The sequence below is a fragment of the Mesoplodon mirus genome (genome assembly GCF_964341445.2).
Source record: "Mesoplodon mirus genome assembly, chromosome: 15".
Classification (NCBI taxonomy): Eukaryota; Metazoa; Chordata; class Mammalia; order Artiodactyla; family Ziphiidae; genus Mesoplodon; species Mesoplodon mirus.
This window is the reverse complement of record NC_138991.1, coordinates 56,114,770-56,134,901: the sequence shown is the minus strand read 5'-3', so window position 1 is coordinate 56,134,901 and position 20,132 is coordinate 56,114,770. Positions and strand designations below refer to the sequence as shown.

The following is a 20,132-nucleotide window of genomic DNA, read 5'->3' as shown; positions in this document are numbered from 1 at the left end:
CTAACCTTGCACTTAAAGGAACTAGAGAAAGAAGAACAAACAGAACCCAAAGTTAGCAGAAGGAAAGAAATCATAAAGATCAGAGCAGAAATAAATGAAATAGAAACAAAGAAAACAATAGCAAAGATAAATAAAACTAAAAGTTGGTTCTTTGAGAAGATAAACAAAATTGATAAACCATTAGCCAGACTCATCAAGAGGGGGAGGACTCAAATCAATAAAATTAGAAATGAAAAAGGAGAAGTTACAATAGACACCGCAGAAATACAAACCATCCTAAGAGACTACTACAAGCAACTCTATGCCAATAAAATGGACAACCTGGAAGAAATGGACAAATTCTTAGAAAGGTACAACCTTCCAAGACTGAACCAGGAAAAAACAGAAAATATGAACAGACCAATCATAAGTAATGAAATTGAAACTGTGATTAAACATCTTCCAACGAACAAAAGCCCAGGACCAGATGGCTTCACAGGTGAATTCTATCAAACCTTTAGAGAAGCGCTAACACCCATCCTTCTCAAACTCTTCCAAAAAGCTTCAGAGGAAGGAACACTCCCAAACTCATTCTATGAGGCCACCATCACCCTGATACCAAAACCAGACAAAGATACTACAAAAAAAGAAAATTACAGACCAATATCACTGATGAACATAGATGCAAAAATCCTCAACAAAATACTAGCAAACAGAATCCAACAACACATTAAAAGATCATACACCATGATCAAGTGGGATTTATCCCAGGGATGCAAGGATTCTTCAATATATGCAAATCAATCAATGTGATAAACTATATTAACAAATTGAAGAACAAAAATCATATGATCATCTCAATAGATGCAGAAAAAGCTTTTGACAAAATTCAACACCTATTTATGACAAAAACTCTCCAGAAAGTGGGCAAAGAGGGAACCTACCTCAACATAATAAAGAAAAAAAAAATCTCGATAAACTGTTAGCCAGGTAACTGGCCAGTTATAGTCTCTATAAACCATCCAGTGCAAGGTGTCAGAAAGACACCTGCAAGATGTAACAACATCTTGAAAGAACATCTGGGTGAAGGCAGTAGTTACTGAGCAGTTTCTGCAGCTGGTCACACAGACACTAAGTAAGTCAAGGTGACCACAGCATGAAGACTGCCGCCTGCTACAAAAGGTGCTGAGTCCTTGGCCCTGTGTCCCTCAGCTACAAGGCAACCCACTGCACACACAGCCACCACTAGGCTCCCCATGAGACGTGGGGTGAGCAGAATGAATATCATGCTGATTCACTGTTTGTGTGCTTTGAGTAACAAACAGCCTTTCTTTGATCCATTAAACATTGTCTACTTTTAGCATGTATCGTAGGTTTACCCTTTGCTATCTTTGATGAGGCTAGGGTTCTTTTCTGCCACTAACAGAATGCTCTACCCCTGCTTCCCACGCCCCCATAGGTGGAGCTTCTGCTGACCCTCTTGTACCGTCCACACACCACTGTCACCATTTACCTCATGGCAACCACCAAGGATGCATCGAGAATGGAAAGATCTGAAATTCCATCTGGTTTCCATTCAGATTCATCCGGCTCACTTGTGACCTTTCTGGTGTGCAATCAGGTTTTTTGTTTTTGGCCACTGCCTAATGTTTTAATATCGGACTACTTTATTTTGCTTAAAACCACTGCTTTAAATTCAATTTTTAATATTAAAACTTCAGTTCAGTATTAAGGTAAAGCAAACATTCTGAGGCAAGACCTCAGTGAGGCAAAATATTAAAATTCTCAAACATTCCAGAAAGAACAAGAATTCGTTTCTTTTGTTAGCAAAAGAGAATAGTTTTTTTAATTGAAGTATAGTTGATTTACAATATTGTATAAGTTTCAAGTGTAGAGCAAAGTGATTCAGATATGTACATATGTATATGTATATATTTCAGATTATTTTCCACTAATAGATTTTTAACCGTGCTTTAAAGTTAATAATAAAGGGTCCTGCCAGAAGCAAAGCTACACAGTTCGCACTCAGCAACTACCAGATTACCAAGACTACCAGGAGGACACTCTGAAGCATTAACTCAAGGATGTGCCTGCAGGAAGGAGACTCAGTATCTTGGGAAATAACTGTTTCCCCCGGGATACTTGGATAATGAGGCCTAGGCCCTGAGTGCACTGTCCTATGTCGTAGCCATTAACCATATGTGGCTAATGAGCGCTTGAAATATGAGCAACCGAGGGACTAAATTTTAACTTTATTTGATTTTAATTAATTTAATTTAAAAGTGATACTCAACTCAGTTATCAGAAAATGTTTAAGTATGTTTAAGACAACATGGGTATGTAACCTGAAGCTAATATAATATTGTAAATCAACTATATTTCAATAAAATAAGTAAAATGAAACAATATAAATATTTGGTATATAAATCACTTTTTCAACTGTAAATTTTATGAACTCTAAATACAGATCAAGTATTTCCAATGAACATTTAGCAGCTGAATTGAGATGGGGCTGTTAAGTATAAAAGACTTGGTTCAAAAAAAAGAAAGAAAGTAAAATATCTCAATAGTTTTTATGCTGATTACATGTTGAAATGCTAATTATTTGGGTATACTGGGTTAAATAAAATATAAATTATTAAATTAATTTTACTTATTTCTTCTTAAATTTTAACACAGCCAGGAAATTTTTAAATACCTCCATTGTTCATCTTATAGTTCTACTGGACTGTGCCAAGGTAGCAATGATGAAAAAGCAAGATTCATGTAACTCAGGAAGAAGATTAGGCTAAGATAATAAGTCCATTAGTCAGTAAATCTTAATAATGGACAATTATCTGGGAAGGATACATAAGACAAAGATTTTTTCGTGAATGATTATTTTTAAGAATCCAAGAGCAGAGAATGATTATTTTTAAGAATGTGTCCCACTCTCTCCTTCAGAAAGGAAAAGGTGGGGCTCTAAACCTTGTGACTCTGGGTATAAACTGCCGAGCTTCTGAAATTAATTCTCTCTCAGAGGGCTAGAGTAAACAGCGCTTGGTGTCCTACAAAGTAAGGTACCCAAGGATACAATGAAATAATGAGCAGAAATGCTGGAACTGAACAACATGGAAATTTTTACATCAGGACTGGCCATCTGCTCTCCAGGAGGCTTTCATGTGAGCTAATCTCTCAGGGATCATAGGACAAAATGGAATATCAGGTCAAGAAAAATACTGATAAAGGAAACTGCTAACAAATAAACCATGAAATACTTCAAAACTGAATACCACTGGATTAAGTCACATGGCTTTTAATCTGCATGGCTAAGAAGTTATTTACTCCCTGGGAAAAATTCTCTCACTTCTTTACTCTGGGAAGTAGTGACATTCCCAAAAGCAAACCTGTATTGTGGTAACTTCCATCCTGGCAACGATTCTCATTTTACTCTATACTCTGCCATTTTTATTAACTTCCGCTTTCCCACTCTTGTTTACAAGGTTTTGGACAAGGAAGAAAAAGGAAAATGACAGGATTATATAAAAAGGAATAACAACAGCCCCTCCAAGATTACTCAGCATTTACATGGTGATTGATCATCATTTGCTAGATGATGACTTCACACACTTCACATACTTTAAATGCATTCATTAAAATGAAAAAATCTTCAAAGAAGTGCAATAGTTTATAGAAATGTTTGTTTTCAATGTACGAACTATAGCTACTGCTTGCTTTTTTTTTTTTTTTTTTTCGCGGTACGCGGGCCTCTCACTGTTGTGGCCTCTCCCGTTGCGGAGCACAGGTTCTGGATGCGCACGCTCAGCGGCCATGGCTCAGCGGCCATGGCTCACCGGCCCAGCCGCTCCGCGGCATGTGGGATCTTCCCAGACTGGGACACGAACAGGTGTCCCCTGCATCGGCAGGTGGACTCTCAACCACTGCGCCACCAGGGAAGCCCTATTGCTTGCATTTTTTTCCACAGAAATCTGACTCTGAGATTTGTATACTGTCAAAATTCTTTTTTCTTTTTTCTTTTTTTGGCTGTGCAGCATGCCTTGTAGGATCTCAGTTCCCCAACCAGGGATTGAACCCGGGCCACAGCAGTGAAAGCACTGGATCCTAACCATTAGACCACCAGGGAACTCCCTCAAAATTCTTAATATAAAGCACAAAGCAATTATCTAGAAAAAAGTCTGGCATATGGGCACCAGAGATACAATATGCACATTCTGGTACATGTCAAAATACTGCTAAACTCTAAGTAAACATGAAACTCCTTAGCTGTGATTTTTCTCTTTCTTGTGAGTTAGGGAGGAGGGAAAGAAAAATATAGTTCCAAAGACATCATTTTAGGGGAACATAAACTATAGAACTAAATATGCACTGTTCTATACACTAACATGACAGTAAACTTAACACCCTCACACCATTGTTTTCATTTAACCAGAGCATAATATTAAAAGGATCAATTCAAATATGTCCCTTGTGTGTATTTCAATTAAATTCCTTTAAAAAAAAAAACAAAACACCCTCAGGGAGGGAAAGACTTCACAGAAGAAACACATCTGCTTAGAAATCCCTCTTCCATCCCCTTATGCTGCTCTTAGGGTCTAGCATAGGTGTCACATATTCTTTTTTAAATAACTCTTTACAAATATAAAAACAATTCTTAGCTCCCAGGTCTAAAACAAAAACAGGCCAAGGGCCAATGCATTTTCAAGCTGAAGTTTCCTTTAGAGGCAACTAGGGCAAAGTTCCCTTATCCTGCAGATGGGTGACCTGAAGACCAGTGAGAAGGGGTGACTGGTGAGCTGTGGTCACACAGGACATCTGCCACTAACATGACTGATCAGGACAGTCAGTCTCTGACTACTTGTTAGGAAGATACAGTCTAAGGGAAAAGTCTAAGGGAAAATCAGAAAACAACATTGGTTGCTAAGTGGGAGACACAGCCAACGAGTGCAACAGGAGTTCCAAGAAGGGAGCCAGTGGATGGAAATCTCCACTTGATGTCCACAGTGTGCCAGACATCATGCTGGCTGGGCAATATTTACAAATCCCAGAGGACTTCAGTTAGGCTTTGAAAAATTAGGAAGGCAGATAATAAATAGGGCAAGGCATTGCATTTTAAGCAGTATCATGGGCACAGACCAGCAGGTAGGAATCACCATATTGTGCCACCTGTCCCACCTCCGGCGAGTACAGAGGCAGATGGAGTGATGTGGTCCTGGATTCCTATCTCACTCCTCATTTACTGGTACGTGACTATATCAAGTTGCTATTTCTGCTGTAACAAATTACCACTAACTTAGCAGCTTAAAAAAACATAAATTTATCTTACAGTTCTGGAGGTCTAAGTCCAAAATGGGCCTCATTGGGCTAAAATCAAGGTGCAGCAGGTAATGTTCCTTCTGGAGCCTCCAGGGGAGAATGCACCTCCTTGCCTTTCCTACCATTTAGAGGCTACCTGCATTCCTTGGCTTGAGGCTACCTGCATTGGCTTGTGGCCCCTTCCGTCTTCAAAACCAGTAATGGCCGGACAAGTCCTTCTCATACTGCATAACTCTGACACTATTCTTTGCCTCTCGATGCCACTTTTAAGAATCGTTCTGGTTACATTGGGCCTACTCAGATAATCCAGGATAATCTCCCTTTCTCAATGTCAGCTGATTAGCAACCCAAATCCATAGGCAACCTCAATTTCCTCTTGCCATGTAATGTAACATATTCACAGGTCCTGGGGATTAGAATGTGGACATCTCCAGGGAGCCACTGTTCTGCCTCACAGTGTCCTGGATTCTGTTAACAACCTCCTCCAAGCCTCAGCTTCCTCACCTGAGATAGTAACACTGAGATAATAACAGTTTCTACTTCAAAGAGTGGCACTGAAGACTGGATCATCCAGGTAAAGTCCTCCGTCCAGTATCAGCTTATCACCCTCAATGTTACAGAACAAGTGGTCAAGTAGAGACCAGAACGGGGTTTGTCTGCACCGAGTCGAGTCGTTTCACTATAAGTCTGTGACTTTACTATAGACGGTGATCCCTGACAGGTTTCTAAGATTTTAGTGTTTTTGGTTCTTTGTCTAGGAGTCTTATTTCAGCTCAAACAAAAAAACCAAAACCCTCCAACAACCTTGAAGAAATAGGATCAAAAATCAAAACACACACATACACACTACTAAAACAGGATACCTTTAAAAAGGTAGAAAATACCACAAGATAATTAGAAAGTAAAGATGGTGTAATTTTTCAAATACATGGGTTCAAGGAATCAGAATATCTACAAATGGGCACTACATTTAGTTCTGAGCTCTCCGCACACCTTCTGCTCTTCTCAACGCCGCCTATCTTCCACTCTCTCGTTCCTTACACACTTACCTGAAGGCTGACTCCTCATTCTCCTGGGAAATCCTCCCCACCTCCAGGATTCCCTGACCTGATCCGCACGCCCCACTTCCGTGCTCCGACAAAGCCTGTCACAGACGTGTCACTGCCCTCACATTGTGGGTAAGCCCACCTGCTGGCCACATTAGCTGGTGGCACCCGATGGGGAGGAACAAGTTTTACTCTTTACAGCTGTAGCACAAAGTGGATCCTCAAATGTCTGTTGAATTAATAAGTCATGCTTCTGAAGCGAATTCAAAGTGCGGGGATGTCTGTTTTTGGCCTTAGTGCTTATCTAGCGGCACTTACAAGGCTTAAGAGATGTCATAATAGGAATAAAAGCATTTCCTATGAAGTGTGATCACATCCTTGCTAAAATAATAGCAACATAATTAAAAATTCAATTTTAGGTATGGGAACAAAAGGTAAGGAATTTCTAATGTATATTAATCAGTACCCAGAGGGCCTCAGAACACAGGCAGTTAGTTAGAAAAAGATTACCCTCTTTAAGTGAGTATAGTGACAACAAATGAGATTATGTGGGAAAACCAGTGACCTAGAACCTGTTTCATTCACGGAGAATTATTAAACCCAATGCTTGGTCCAAACTCCCAAGAGTGAGACCCAGAGAGGGTGTGGAGAAAAGGGAACACTCTTGCACTGCTGGTGGGAATGTGAATTGGTACAGCCGCTATGGAGAACGGTATGGAGGTTCCTTAAAAAACTACAAATAGAACTACCATATGACCCAGCAATCCCACTACTGGGCATATACCCTGAGAAAACCATAATTCAAAAAGAGACATGTACCAAAATGTTCATAGCAGCCCTATTTACAATAGCCCGGAGATGGAAACAACCTAAGTGTCCATCATCAGATGAATGGATAAAGAAGATGTGGCACATATATACAATGGAATATTACTCAGCCATAAAAAGAAATGAAATTGAGCTATTTGTAATGAGGTGGATAGACCTAGAGTCTGTCATACAGAGTGAAGTAAGTCAGAAAGAGAAAGACAAATACTGTATGCTAACACATATATATGGAATTTAAGAAAAAAAAATGTCATGAAGAACATAGGGTTAAGACAGGAATAAAGACACAGACCTACTAGAGAATGGACTTGAGGATATGGGGAGGGGGAAGGGTAAGCTGTGACAAAGTGAAAGAGCGGCATGGACATATATACACTACCAAACGTAAGGTAGATAGCTAGTGGGAAGCAGCCGCATAGCTCAGGGAGATCAGCTTGGTGCTTTGTGACCGCCTGGAGGGGTGGGATAGGGAGGATGGGAGGGAGACGCAAAAGGGAGGGGATATGGAAACATATGTATATGTATAACTGATTAAATTTGTTATAAAGCAAAAAATAATAATAAAAAAAAAAAAAAAAAAAAAAAAAAGAGTGAGACCCAGGAACCTGAGAAAATAAAGCAATTTCAGAGTCAACCTTGCCTAAGAAGTCAATCCCTTGTCTTTCCAATGACTTTAAGAATGTCACTTTCAGGATAAGAAAATCCTACTTTTCAGACCTCTTGATGTTGTACAAAGTTTCACAATCTAACAGAAAAGTGCTCCAAAAAAGCTTTATTTGTGAATAAGGATATGGAGGAGGGAGCTTCTTGTGCCCTGACTCAATTCTACCAGCAAATCACAGCACCATCAGACGCCACCTAGTGGAGTAGAGGGACCCTATACTGGAATTACTTCTTCCTCTAAAAAATTCCTATTAAAAAAAATTCATTACAACAGTATTTTCCAAAGGTGTTCCTTAGAAAACTAATGCCACAAGGTTCCCTGTCAACTATGTTTAGGAATTCCTAAAGGTGAATGAAGGGAGTGGAAACGACGTCTTTAGTTAACAGTTTAGTGTATTTTGAAGATGACATTTAAGTATCATGTGAATTTCAATTCAATCCATGAGGACTCTAGTGTCAGGGGACGGCGAGAAGCCAAGAAAAAAGAGTAAGCAGAATGAGCCAGGCAGGGACTCCACCCAGTCCAGTGGGAGTGATTCCTGCACACTCGTCTATGGAACCTGAAAGGCCAGGCATGAGGAGAAGTGGTGGTGGGAGGGGATCCAAAATGACTCAACATCCCTCTGCCAAAATCACTCCAACCTGAGCAATTTCAAGGTAAAGTATCCTTTAACTAGTCATTCATTCAAACTTTTAGCTAAATTGTTAGAGTTGTAGGAGAAAGACAACAAAACCTTGGCCTCAAGGTGCTCAATAAATACTGTCTGAACAAACCAGCTCAAATTTTGGTGGGACAGACGTGCAGTCAGTTCCACAGCGAGAACACCATGCAGTACTGTCATCCCTTGGTGTCCACAGGGAATGGTTCCAGTCCCCCACTCCCCTTGGATACCAAAATCCATGGATGTTCAAGTCTCTTATACAAAATGGCATAGTGGGCTTCCCTGGTGGCGCAGTGGTTGAGAGTCTGCCTGCTGATGCAGGGGACACGGGTTCGTGCCCCGGTCTGGGAAGATCCCACATGCCGCGGAGCGGCTAGGCCCGTGAGCCATGGCCGCTGAGCCTGCGCGTCCGGAGCCTGTGCTCCGCAACGGGAGAGGCCACAACAGTGAGAAGCCTGCGTACCGCAAAAAAAAAAAAAAAAAAGGCATAGTATTTGCATGTAACCTATATACATCCTCTGGTATACTTTAAATCACCTCTAGATTACTTATAACAACTAATAGATTGTAAATGCTAAGTAAACAGTTGTAATTACAACATAATGCTATGGAAGTAGTTGCCACGTACACAATACATTCAATTTTTGCTTTTTGGAACTTTCTGGAATTTTCTTTTTCCTAATATTTTCGATCCAGGATTGGCTGGATCCAAAAGTAAAGAACCTGTGGATATGGAGGGCCAACTACACAAAAAACAGCAGGTATGGAGTGCTCCAGGAAAAGGGAAGAGGAAGACCTGTGTCTGCTGGTCAGTCAAGGTACATAGTATCTGGTATAGATGCTTTTAAGAAAACAGACACAGTACTTACTTACTTCAGGTGCTTTCAGCCAATGGCTTTCTCATTAAACTGCTACAGATTTTCAGACTATTACTTTATTCACACACAACATACTTCACCCATGATGTGGCCTTGTAAAACAAGCACTTACCCTTACCTCCACCCTCTCCAATTTTACAGACAGAGAAACTCAAACACAGAAAAGTTAAATGCTTTGTTCAAGTTTATAACTCTGCCAGGGGCAGACAAAGGCTAAGGACCAGATACTGCCAGATCCCAGGCCACTGCTTGTCCCCCAGGCGGCACTGCATTCCTTTTGAACAAAATATGTTGCAAATTTTCTCTTTTAAAAAGGTCACTGAATCATAACAGAATATAACAACATTTTACCAGAACACATTTTTACAGTAAATAATGAAATAATCATAAGATGGAAGAAAATCAAGTAAACAACTTAAAAATATCAACCCCTCTACCAAATTTTCTTTAGGCCTGTCTGTCAAGATCAGAGGTGGAAAGGCTCCAAGAGGAACAGGCTCTGCAGTCTGGGAAGAGTGAAGAAGTACAAGAGATGGGCTTCCCCAGGATCCTGAAACACAGACTGCCAGCCCACAGTTAATCATTCAGCACTTTAAAAGGATTAACCATTAATGAGGGATGTGTAAGACCTTTTACAAAAAATTGAAAGGAAGGTTTGAATAAATTAATATCATGCTGTGATCCTAGAAAGGGAAGCTAAGTTTTATGAACATGTCAATTACCTCCAAGTCAACTTAAACATTTAATAAAATTCCAACCCAAATTCAGCCAAATGCATAGATGGATATAAAAGATTATTCCATAAAACACCAGAACTAGAGGACACGGAGTCCAGAGTTCACCAGGTAATTACTTACAATGTAAAAAATGAGATTATATTTACTCGTATAAAAAGAGGGATCTAGACCAAGAGAAAACACAGAAATAGACCCTATTACATATTAGAAAATATTCTGTGATAAAACAGGCATCATCAAGATGAAGGATAAAGAAAGCATTATTCTGTGAATGGTGCTAATTGATTAGCCAATAAGAAGGGAGGAAAATCAACTGTGCTCTGTATTTTAAGCCAAAGTAAATCCAGGCAGCATAAAGTGCCAAATAACTTTAAAATTCAAAAAGAAGTGAACTGGGCTTCCCTGGTGGCGCAGTGGTTGAGAGTCCGCCTGCCGATGCAGGGGACACAGGTTCGTGTCCCGGTCCGGGAAGATCCCACATGCCACGGAGCGGCTGGGCCCGGTGAGCCATGGCCGCTGAGCCTGCGCGTCAGGAGCCTGTGCTCCGCAACGGGAGAGGCCACAACAGTAAGGGGCCTGCGTACCGCAAAAAAAAAAAAAAAAGAAGTGAACTAATTAGTGACCAGATTTTTCTAAAAAAATAAATCAAGAAAAAGAACCACAGATTTAACTACATGAAAATATAGAACTGCTAAATAAAAAATGATAAAGGTAAAATGGCTAGGAAAATAATGGACAGAAATATAACAAAAGGGTTACTGCCCACACCACCTAAGAGGAGGGCTGACATCAACTGACGAATCAGCACCAACTTGGAGAGCAATAGGTAAAGGACACAGGTAACTGAGATGTCCCCTCTCAGCAACCCCACAGCACCCAGGCAGGATGCTTCATATATGGCACATTCTCAAAATATCTGTAGACCGATGGCCAGCTAGCTTCAAGAAACGAATGTTAGAGAGTGTCCTGGCTATTTCTAAGGCAATTAAAAAAATAAAAAAACATTTAGGCAATGGAAAGATGTGTATTTTATATATGCTTGTGGCTTGGTGAACCAGGACATCTGCTTTCTACCACAACAGACTAAACACTTCGTCAGTTAAGCTCTCTATAACCAAATGTTAAGTGTGTCAAATGTTCCTCAGGCCTCAATTTGTGTACACAATAGAAACACAATGACCTAGAATTTACATTCCAAACTGTCCCATTAAAAAAAACGTCTGCATGTGTTTCTCTTACTTAACATTGGCTATTAATAATAAGTAAAATACCATTTGACTTCAGTGTAGGAGAAAGAAAAGGGGAAAAAAACCCAGATGCTCAAGGCAAGATTTATTTTAGGTAATCCTTCCAAATTTGTCTTTTTCTTCTAAAAATGGTTCATTAAGCTTAAGTGGGAGTTTACCCACAAAAATGGGGTAAAAAATTATTAATTAGAATGAACTCAGTTCTTGCAAAGTTCCTATGCAGCAGGATTTTATAAGACCCAACCAGAATAACAAGAGAGGGAAGAAATGTAGTACAGGTAAATTGAGCTAGATTTATTCTGAGAAGAAATTTCATGTAATCATTTGTCAAAATTAGTGATTTGACCAAAGGGTTCATTTTGTACCTTCAAGTAGTTTTTATCCATTTATTACCTTCCTTGCTTAAAAAAAAAGGAAAAGAAAAAAACAAGGGAAAGTCAACTATACTTAAAAAAAAAAAAAGGGGAGGAAAACAGGCTACTATCTTATACTTAGAAAGGTTTTTCCAAAAAGAAGCAAAATTTTGGAAACCTCTGAATGAAAAAGATGAATCATAAACACACAATATAAGCCAACTAGATAACAAAACATCCTTCCAAATCTTGAAATAGCTTCTCCAACTCAAGTACTTGAATGCTGCCATCATTTTAGTGATTGACTCTAGGCTACCCTTTTATACATAATCTTCAAAGGACTTTGTTTAGTTTTCTAAGAAGATTTTTGAACATCTATCTGCTTAAGCTTATTTAAGTTGGTAGTATTTTGTTTTCAAAATTCAAACTCTGACTCACTGAGCCTTCTTAGTCACCTGAAGCTGTGCAGCTCAAAGTCTTTCAAGTGGACAGAAGACACACCTAATGTGACAACTTGAGTTCCTCTCCCAGAGTTCCCTGCATGAAAAGCATGAATACAGTAGATTCTCTATGTATAAAACCTTAAGACAATGGACATATTAAAACAGCCAGTAATATAATTATTTGACGTATTAATAGTATACTATTATAATACCCCCCCCAAAATATTGAAGCAATGTAATATCCAGTAATAGGAGGATGACTATGTATTTTTGGCTGACCTACTGAGGGAAAGATGACATGGCCATCCATCTGATCACTCATTTGGCAAATAGTGATTGAGCCCCTGTTATGTGCCAGATGCTGGAGAAAGAACACTAAACTGAAGACAGACAATCCCTACCCTCAGAAATCTCCCAGCCCAGGGAAGAAGACAGACAGTAAACAAATCATCTCATAACTATACACATATTGGGTGGGCCAAAAAGTTCATTCAGGTTTTTCCGTAAGACGTTATGGAAAAACCCGAATGAACATTTTGGCCAACATAATAAATACAAACTATGTTGAGTGCTATGAAAGAAAACAACAAATCTCTCTCCAGCGGGGTAGACTGTGGACGTGATATTTGAGCTGGAATCTGAAGGGTGAATAGGGGTTCGACAGGTGGACAGCTGGGCCCTGGGGACTGGGGAGGGAGAGGGCACATTTCAGGAAGAAGGACTAGCACAAAGGCCCTAGTGTGAGGAAGGAGGGGCGAGACTGGATACCAGTTAAGTGCCCACTGGCCTAGGGTAGGGGTGGGAAAGGGGCTTGGACCAGAGTGGTAACAAGGAGATGAGGAGCAGATCAAAGTATATAGAAGAGAACTGACATAAGGTCATGGCTGATACAGAGAAAAGAACATGGAGCAACACGAGAAAATGGGCAACATGAAAAATGTTTAATTTAAAAAGTAGGACACTCAAATAATACATGATTTAGCTAAGTAAAAAAATATATATGGATTTGAGAATAGTGAACCTGGCAGTAGGCTTATCCTGTAATGTGACATGACTTTCATCCTTATAGAAATACTTCTTGAAGAAAATGTATTCCTAAATTATGATACATCCAACTGACGACACAACCACCGAAAACTCGGACCAAAATTTGTAACGCCACACAAAAAAAGAGATTATGATATAATAAAATTTGAAGTGCAAAATGTATCATTGCAGACGCTGTGAGATCAAGCTACATTTAAAAAAATAAGTCTCTAAACATTTAAGAGACTATACTTGAAATAGCACAAAATTTTATTTGCCAGTGCACCATAAAATAATGTAATTATTTAACACAAATACAGAGAAAAAGAATCAAGAAAACTAAAATATATAATCATAAAGATAACATATGCAACAGAAAATATCAATATACAAACATTTCTGTTAAAGTACTAATGTCTTAATATGAATCATGTTTACCTTTCTTTAATGAATGTAATGCTGAAGTGAAGAAGGTCAAATAACCAGGAGGCTGGGGTGAGCCACTGAACTCAAAGTACCCGAGTACTCCAGGCTGCAGAACGAGAGCAGAATTAGGTGCCTGGGGTATCATTGGTCACTGCGTAAAGGGAAATATTTCAAAACAAGAAAGACATGCCATTATAATTTAACAACTGCAATTTGTTGCATTTCATTTTTAAAAAAGCCTAATAAGCCTTTGAAAACAGTTGCCAGTTAGGGCTGACATTTCCCTTCATTTAGACAACAGACAGGGCAAGCGAGGAAGTGGCAGCAGCTTTTACAGAGGCAATTCAGAGCTGAAACTTCCTAAGCAGGTTCCTCCACCCTCTGTGGACGGTTCTCCTACATCCTTGGTTTGAAACCGCACTGTCAAGTTCAAGCACTCACTTGCTTTTGTTTAGCAACTCCAGGCAAACTAGGTCAATGATCTGTAACCTTTCTTACATTTCTTCCTCAACCTCTTCCCCGCCTCACTCCAAACACACCTTCACACTTACTGGAAACCAGGCTACCTCTGACTGGCTCCACTGGTGCTCAAGGTCATCCTTTGAGGGGCTCCTTCTTCCCCACCACACGCAGAACCCAGCATTCCACAATGGCACCCCTCTTCTCTTGTCAGGTCAGTCTGCTGAGAGCCCTCTCGCTCCTCCACCCCAATTTCCACCTGCTCATTCCATTTCTCTAAGCTTAGCACAGAATACCCCACCATTCTGCCAAACCAATTAACTGTCCCCACCAGACACATTCTGCCTTCTTGTGCAGAATAATTTCTTCCTTCTTAGAAGGCCTTGTGGGCACTCGTTCTGTCTGGGTTTGTTCTATATGTTTAAAAAGCCCAACTGTGAGATCCTTGAGGAAAGACTGCTGGGCTTGGAGTCAGAAGACCTAAGCTCAAGTCTGACAGTTAAATGGTCTTGAGTGAATGCTTCAGTGTGAAGCTCAGTTTCCTCATCTGGCAAATAGGGACCATTCATCATGGGGTTACTGAGAAGAATGAGCTTGAGGAACTATAAAGCACTTGGCAAATGTAAAGGGTCCTTTCTAGCCCTAAAACACACAGCACTATGTTTTTAATAAATTTTGGAGCTGATTTGATCATTGGGACAAAGTCAAATCCAAAAAGTAAAACAGAAATTTAACCTGTTGGTAAAGTTTAAAATCGGTATATTGTATAAAAGGGGAAATATCTGATTGTAGTGGAACATACTATCTTTCAAATCTAAATCACCTGTTAATTCTAGTAAGATTCCATTTTAAATAGATCAATTGGTTTTCACTCTGGTAGAAACTGAGATAGAATGTTTAATCTTAACATCTAAAAAAATCTAGCAAATAACTAATTTCTCAAACAACTGAGGAAATCAGAAAGTAGTCATTGAAACAGGATTTTCTTTTGCTAAACTCCTTAAAATGTTTTCAACAAGCTGATCCAGAATTGGCTCAATGTAGAATTACACAGTGTTTGGGTTCTTAAGGTTTCAAACCCAGGCTATGATGGTGTATAAGCCTTTCTACCATGAACAAAGGAAGACAAGATCTTCAGAAATTTTAGTCACTTAGTTAATACTGGATAGAAGATAAAAATGAAAAGTAACAGAAAGAAAATACACTCAATAGTTTCTTTCAATTCTGACCAATCTCCTAAACCAAAACCAAATGGAATAAATTGGTTCTAAATATTAAGAAATGTTTCATGGCTAATAATTAAATGAGGTGAGTTTCAACCTCTTCTCCCAACATGTTATCTCAGGTGGCTTCACAGGAGGAGACATATGGCCCATAAACATGTATCTCTCTACATGCATGTATGCAACTACATATGTTTATGTAAATACACATTAATGGAAGTAAAACTGATGTGAATTCCGAGTCTTCATGAGAAACCCAGATTAAACATTTAAAAATGAATAAAGGTTAGACCATTTGCAGGGGTCCTTTACGGACCTTTCTACAGTGTAAGGGTTTATTCTTGTTGATGGCACCACTGCTACAGTTTTCCAAGGGGTTACATAGCTTCGATGAAAGAGCCTGTATCCTCAGAAGACCTGGTACTAAAATTTCCAAGTAGTTTGACCAAAGAAATTCCACAAACAATACAAACAACCCCATAAGTAAAATTATTTTTACTTTTCATTGCCAAAGAAATGAAGATCATAAGATTAGAAACTATATGAGAGGATTAAAGGTTGTATAAATTATAAAATACTAGCTCTTTGAAAAACAAGACGGGCTTCCCGGGTGGCGCAGTGGTTAAGAATCCACCTGCCAATTCAGGGGACACGGGTTCGAACCCTGGCCCGGGAAGATCCCACATTCGCAGAGCAACTAAGCCCACGTGCCACAACTAGTGAGCCCGTGCTCTACAGACCACGAGCCACAGCTACTGAAGCCCGCACACCTAGAGTCCGTGCTCTGCAACAAGATAAAACACCGCAATGAGAAGCCCGCGCACCACAACGAAGAGTAGCCCTTACTCTCCTCGACTAGACAAAGTCCAAGCCCGCATGCAACAACAAAGACCCAATGCAGCCAAAAATAAATAAATTAATTAATTTAAAAAATATATATATATATAAAATAAAACACAAGAAACAGGCAAAGTATATTTTAGGTACCATTTTTCAAATATTCACAATACTGTGAGTCTGTATTAAACTTTGAAAAGTGGCATGTTTAAGGATATAACTTAAAATTAACATTTCAAAATAATAAAAAGAGGAAATAAAGTGAAGTGATAGTTATCTGTTTATTTCTATTGCAAATTATCATTTAAAAGTTATTAAACTGGCTCTGGTTACGCTTTAGGTAAAATAAATTTTGCAATCATTTCCCCAAAGTTTCAGTGTCTCTCCAGGCGAAGCTGTATTTGAGAAATGATTACACATTTCAGAGTTTCCTCCATAGTTCTTTCTTAAATCTGGAAAAAGGGAAGTTTGGGGAACAAAACACATGCATATTCACATAGGTCTACACCCCTTGTTTGCTGGGTTGCAAATACACCCAGGGGCTGGTTCACAGCAGACACCTTGGCCCCCCTGCCTCTTACTTCTGAGGTTCTCTTTCAGATGAGCGGGCCAAGCACGTGAGCCAGCCTGACCCTGGGCTGAGGTTGGAGTGGAAGCCTGCTGGCACGCAGGCTGTCCCTCCTCACTCTGATGCTCATCAACATGTAAAGATGGTCCAACCTCAGGTTCCAGCTGCAGTGTTTCCATCAGTCCCTCCCAAATGCCTGGACGGCTGCCAGGTGAATAGAACAGCCACAGGAACCTAACTGCCAGCATTCCTCTTTCCTTCATTTGCCCAATTAATCAAAGGTGTAATCAGGACACACCACAGTCAGTCACAAGACACCTCTGTGCCCTCATCTCCTACCGCTCGCCTCTCTGCTCTGGCCCCCCCATCCTGTTCCTCCCTCAGGACCTTTGCACTTACTGCTCCTGCTTCCTGGAGCGCTTTCCCCAAATTTCCACAGGGATGGATCATAGCACACAGGCTTCACTCTAAGTATCTGTTCAAATTGCCTCAGAGAGGTCTTCTCTGTCTTCTAAAATAGTTATGCCCACCCTCCCTGCCCTCATATCTATCTTATCACCTGTCTTTATTTCTCTTTGTAGCACTTATTACCTAATATTACCTTGTATGTTGTTTCCTAGGGCTGCCATAACAAATTATCACAAACTTAGTGGCTTAAAACAACAGAAATTTATTCTCACAGTTCTGGAGGCTAGCAGCCCCAAATCAAGTTGGCAGCAGGACTGTGCTCTCTCTGGAGGCTCTAGGGAAGAATCCTTCCTTGCCTCTTTCCTAGCTTTTGGTGGCTCCAGGCATTCCTTGGCTTAAGGCTGCATCGTTCTGGTCCCTGCCTTCATGTTCACAGGGCCTTCTTCCCTGTGGATTTAGGACCCATTCTAAATCCAGGATGATTTCATCTTGAGATCCTTAACTAATGACATCTGTACAGACCCTATTTCCAAATAAGGCCACATTCTGAGCTTCTGGGTGGACACAAATTTTGGGGGGATACTACTCATCCCCCTACATCTTGTTTATTTATTTTCCTGTTTGTTGTCTATCTCCACATTTTTTTTTTTTTGGCGCACTGCGCAGCACGTGGGATCTTAGTTCCCCGACCGGGATCAAGCCTGTGCCCCCTGCATTGGAAGTGCGGAGTCTTAACCGCTGGACTGCCAGGAAAGTCCCCTATCTCCATATTTTAACTCCATGAAACACAAGCTCTTGCTTGTTCATCACTACATTTGCAGCTCAGACAGTGCCTGGCACAAAGCAGGCACAAAATAAACATTTGTTAAAGACTGAATGGGGATAAAAAGATAAATAAGACTAAGCTCCTCCTCACCGAGTTTACAATTTAGTGAAGAACAAAGCATGAGTACCAGATTATAACTTGACCCAGTTTGTGTGTTTCAACTCCATTTAATGATGTACAGTATATTCAGTACCTCCTATAATGAGGAGGCTGGAAATAGGCTATTTATAGGAGGCCAGCATATCCTCATCGGCATAAAATATTTATTTTCCTAAGTGAGCACCATTTGCGGTATGGCATAAATTTCAGCAGACGGTGTACATGCCCTCTAGTGGCCAAGAGAATAGTTACCTCGGTGTGTTTTTTTCCTCAATGGCAATTGAAATATTTCTGCATTAACGTTAACTCACACTTAGAAAAGTTAAAGCTACTTAATTCACAGTCGTATAGAACTATGAGTTAACAGAAACAGTATCAAGTTATGTGTGCAACATTCAGGGTACAAACAACACTTTTACTGACAAACAACAGGATAACAGCAGGTACCAGGCAGTCTACTAGGTTTTTCTCCAAAGTGCTCAGGTTTCTGTCACCTGGCAATTTACCCAATGCCCAGCTTCTCCCTCCAAACAATTCCCAAGTCTTCTCCTACCTCACTTAAAACAACTTGGTTTACCAAAGCTGCTAAGAACAGATGAATGGATGTGTGCTAAATCACTGCTCTTAAATAGATAAATCATAGAAATTCATGAAAAGATTTCAAAAATATTTTGGCTACAGATATATGAGTTCTAAATAATACTGTTGGCATTTGGTGGGTAGATTATAAGGTACAAATCAGATAATTCTGTCACATTCTTTAAAATATAAAACAGAAAGTATTATTGATGTAGAAGATACTGATACTTAAGAAAAATGTGTCTAAAAAATACCAACAAATGAGCCCTAAAACTGTGACTGTGAAAGTGACATTACCGTATTTGGTCCTATTCCCTTTCCAATCAACTTAATGTCTATCCAAAATAAAAATGACACTGGGTTATGTCTGCCTATGTTGTCCACAAGTAATAAATTAAATTGTCCTGTCTGTATCTTAAATATGCATGAAGAACTTTCAAGGAAGAGGAATTCTACAACTGGAGTAAATGAAGAAAGCAGAATTTCTTAACATGGTTTGCAACAAGATGATTTAAAGTTCCTGATCTCCCTCTGTGGTGTCCGCCAGAAAGTCCACTTAGTTTTAGCTACATTCGTTATTTATAAGGCAGGTATGATTTTAGTGCATATCTGGGAAGAAAATTTTGGACTTTACCCAGCCTCAATACTGTGATTATCATACATAGAACACTCCCAGTTCTGCAGAATAAATGCTAATGACCCAATTAATAACAGGAAATTGTAAAACTCTACTGCTTTAACAGTAAGTCAATAGCCATGGCCCATCCTTTATCGCTAATTATTCTTAGAACCATTCCTAAAGATGAAGGAAAAAAGTTACAATCAAGAGCTTCCCTGGTGGCGCAGTGGCTGAGAGTCCGCCTGCCGATGCAGGGGACACGGGTTCATGCCCCGGTCTGGGAAGATCCCACATGCCGCAGAGCGGCTGGGCCCATGAGCCATGGCCGCTGAGCCTGTGCGTCCGAAGCCTGTGCTCCACAACGGGAGAGGCCACAACAGTGAGAGGCCCACGTACCGAAAAAAAAAAAAAAGTTACAGTCAAATTAAGAAGCTGACTTTCAAAATTTTTCTTTCATGAAAAAGGAAGATTCAAAAATGACATTAAATAATTAAATATTCAAAGTTTTAACCTCTAGATACATAGTGAAGTTTCAAGTCAGAGACCTTAAACATTCCTTTGTATACAAGGAAGAATTCTGGGAGCCAGAAGACCTAGGCTACAGTCCAGTCTCCACTTAGGGTACATCACACCCAGTCTGTACCTTATCTTCTTAATCTGTTGAAAGGATCTACAATTTCCATCTATCTCACATGGCTGTTGGGAAGATTAGAAGTAAAAGCACTTGAAAACTGAAGGGCACTTACCAATGCATAGTCTACTCATTTTTTGTTTGCTAATAATGTCTAAAGTATTTTGGAATCTACAGAATCAAGTATTTGTAACAATCACTCTTTTAATGTCTTTCTACAATGTTCAATAAATTAAAGGCAAAATTGTTTTCCTAAAAATTACATCTGAGGGAACTAAGATC

The 20,132-nt window shown here is 39.7% G+C and overlaps 1 protein-coding gene across 3 annotated transcripts in view; it reads right to left on the bottom strand.

The window, feature by feature from the left end:
• TXNDC11 (thioredoxin domain containing 11) overlaps positions 1 to 20,132 on the bottom strand; it is a 67,521-nt gene that overhangs the window by 27,336 nt on the left and 20,053 nt on the right. For all 3 annotated transcript variants that reach the window (XM_082600416.1, XM_082600414.1, XM_082600415.1), the window contains one exon: positions 13,614 to 13,707. In XM_082600416.1, coding sequence (XP_082456542.1) covers positions 13,614 to 13,707 — 94 coding nt within the window. The remainder of the gene's footprint in view (positions 1 to 13,613; positions 13,708 to 20,132) is intronic.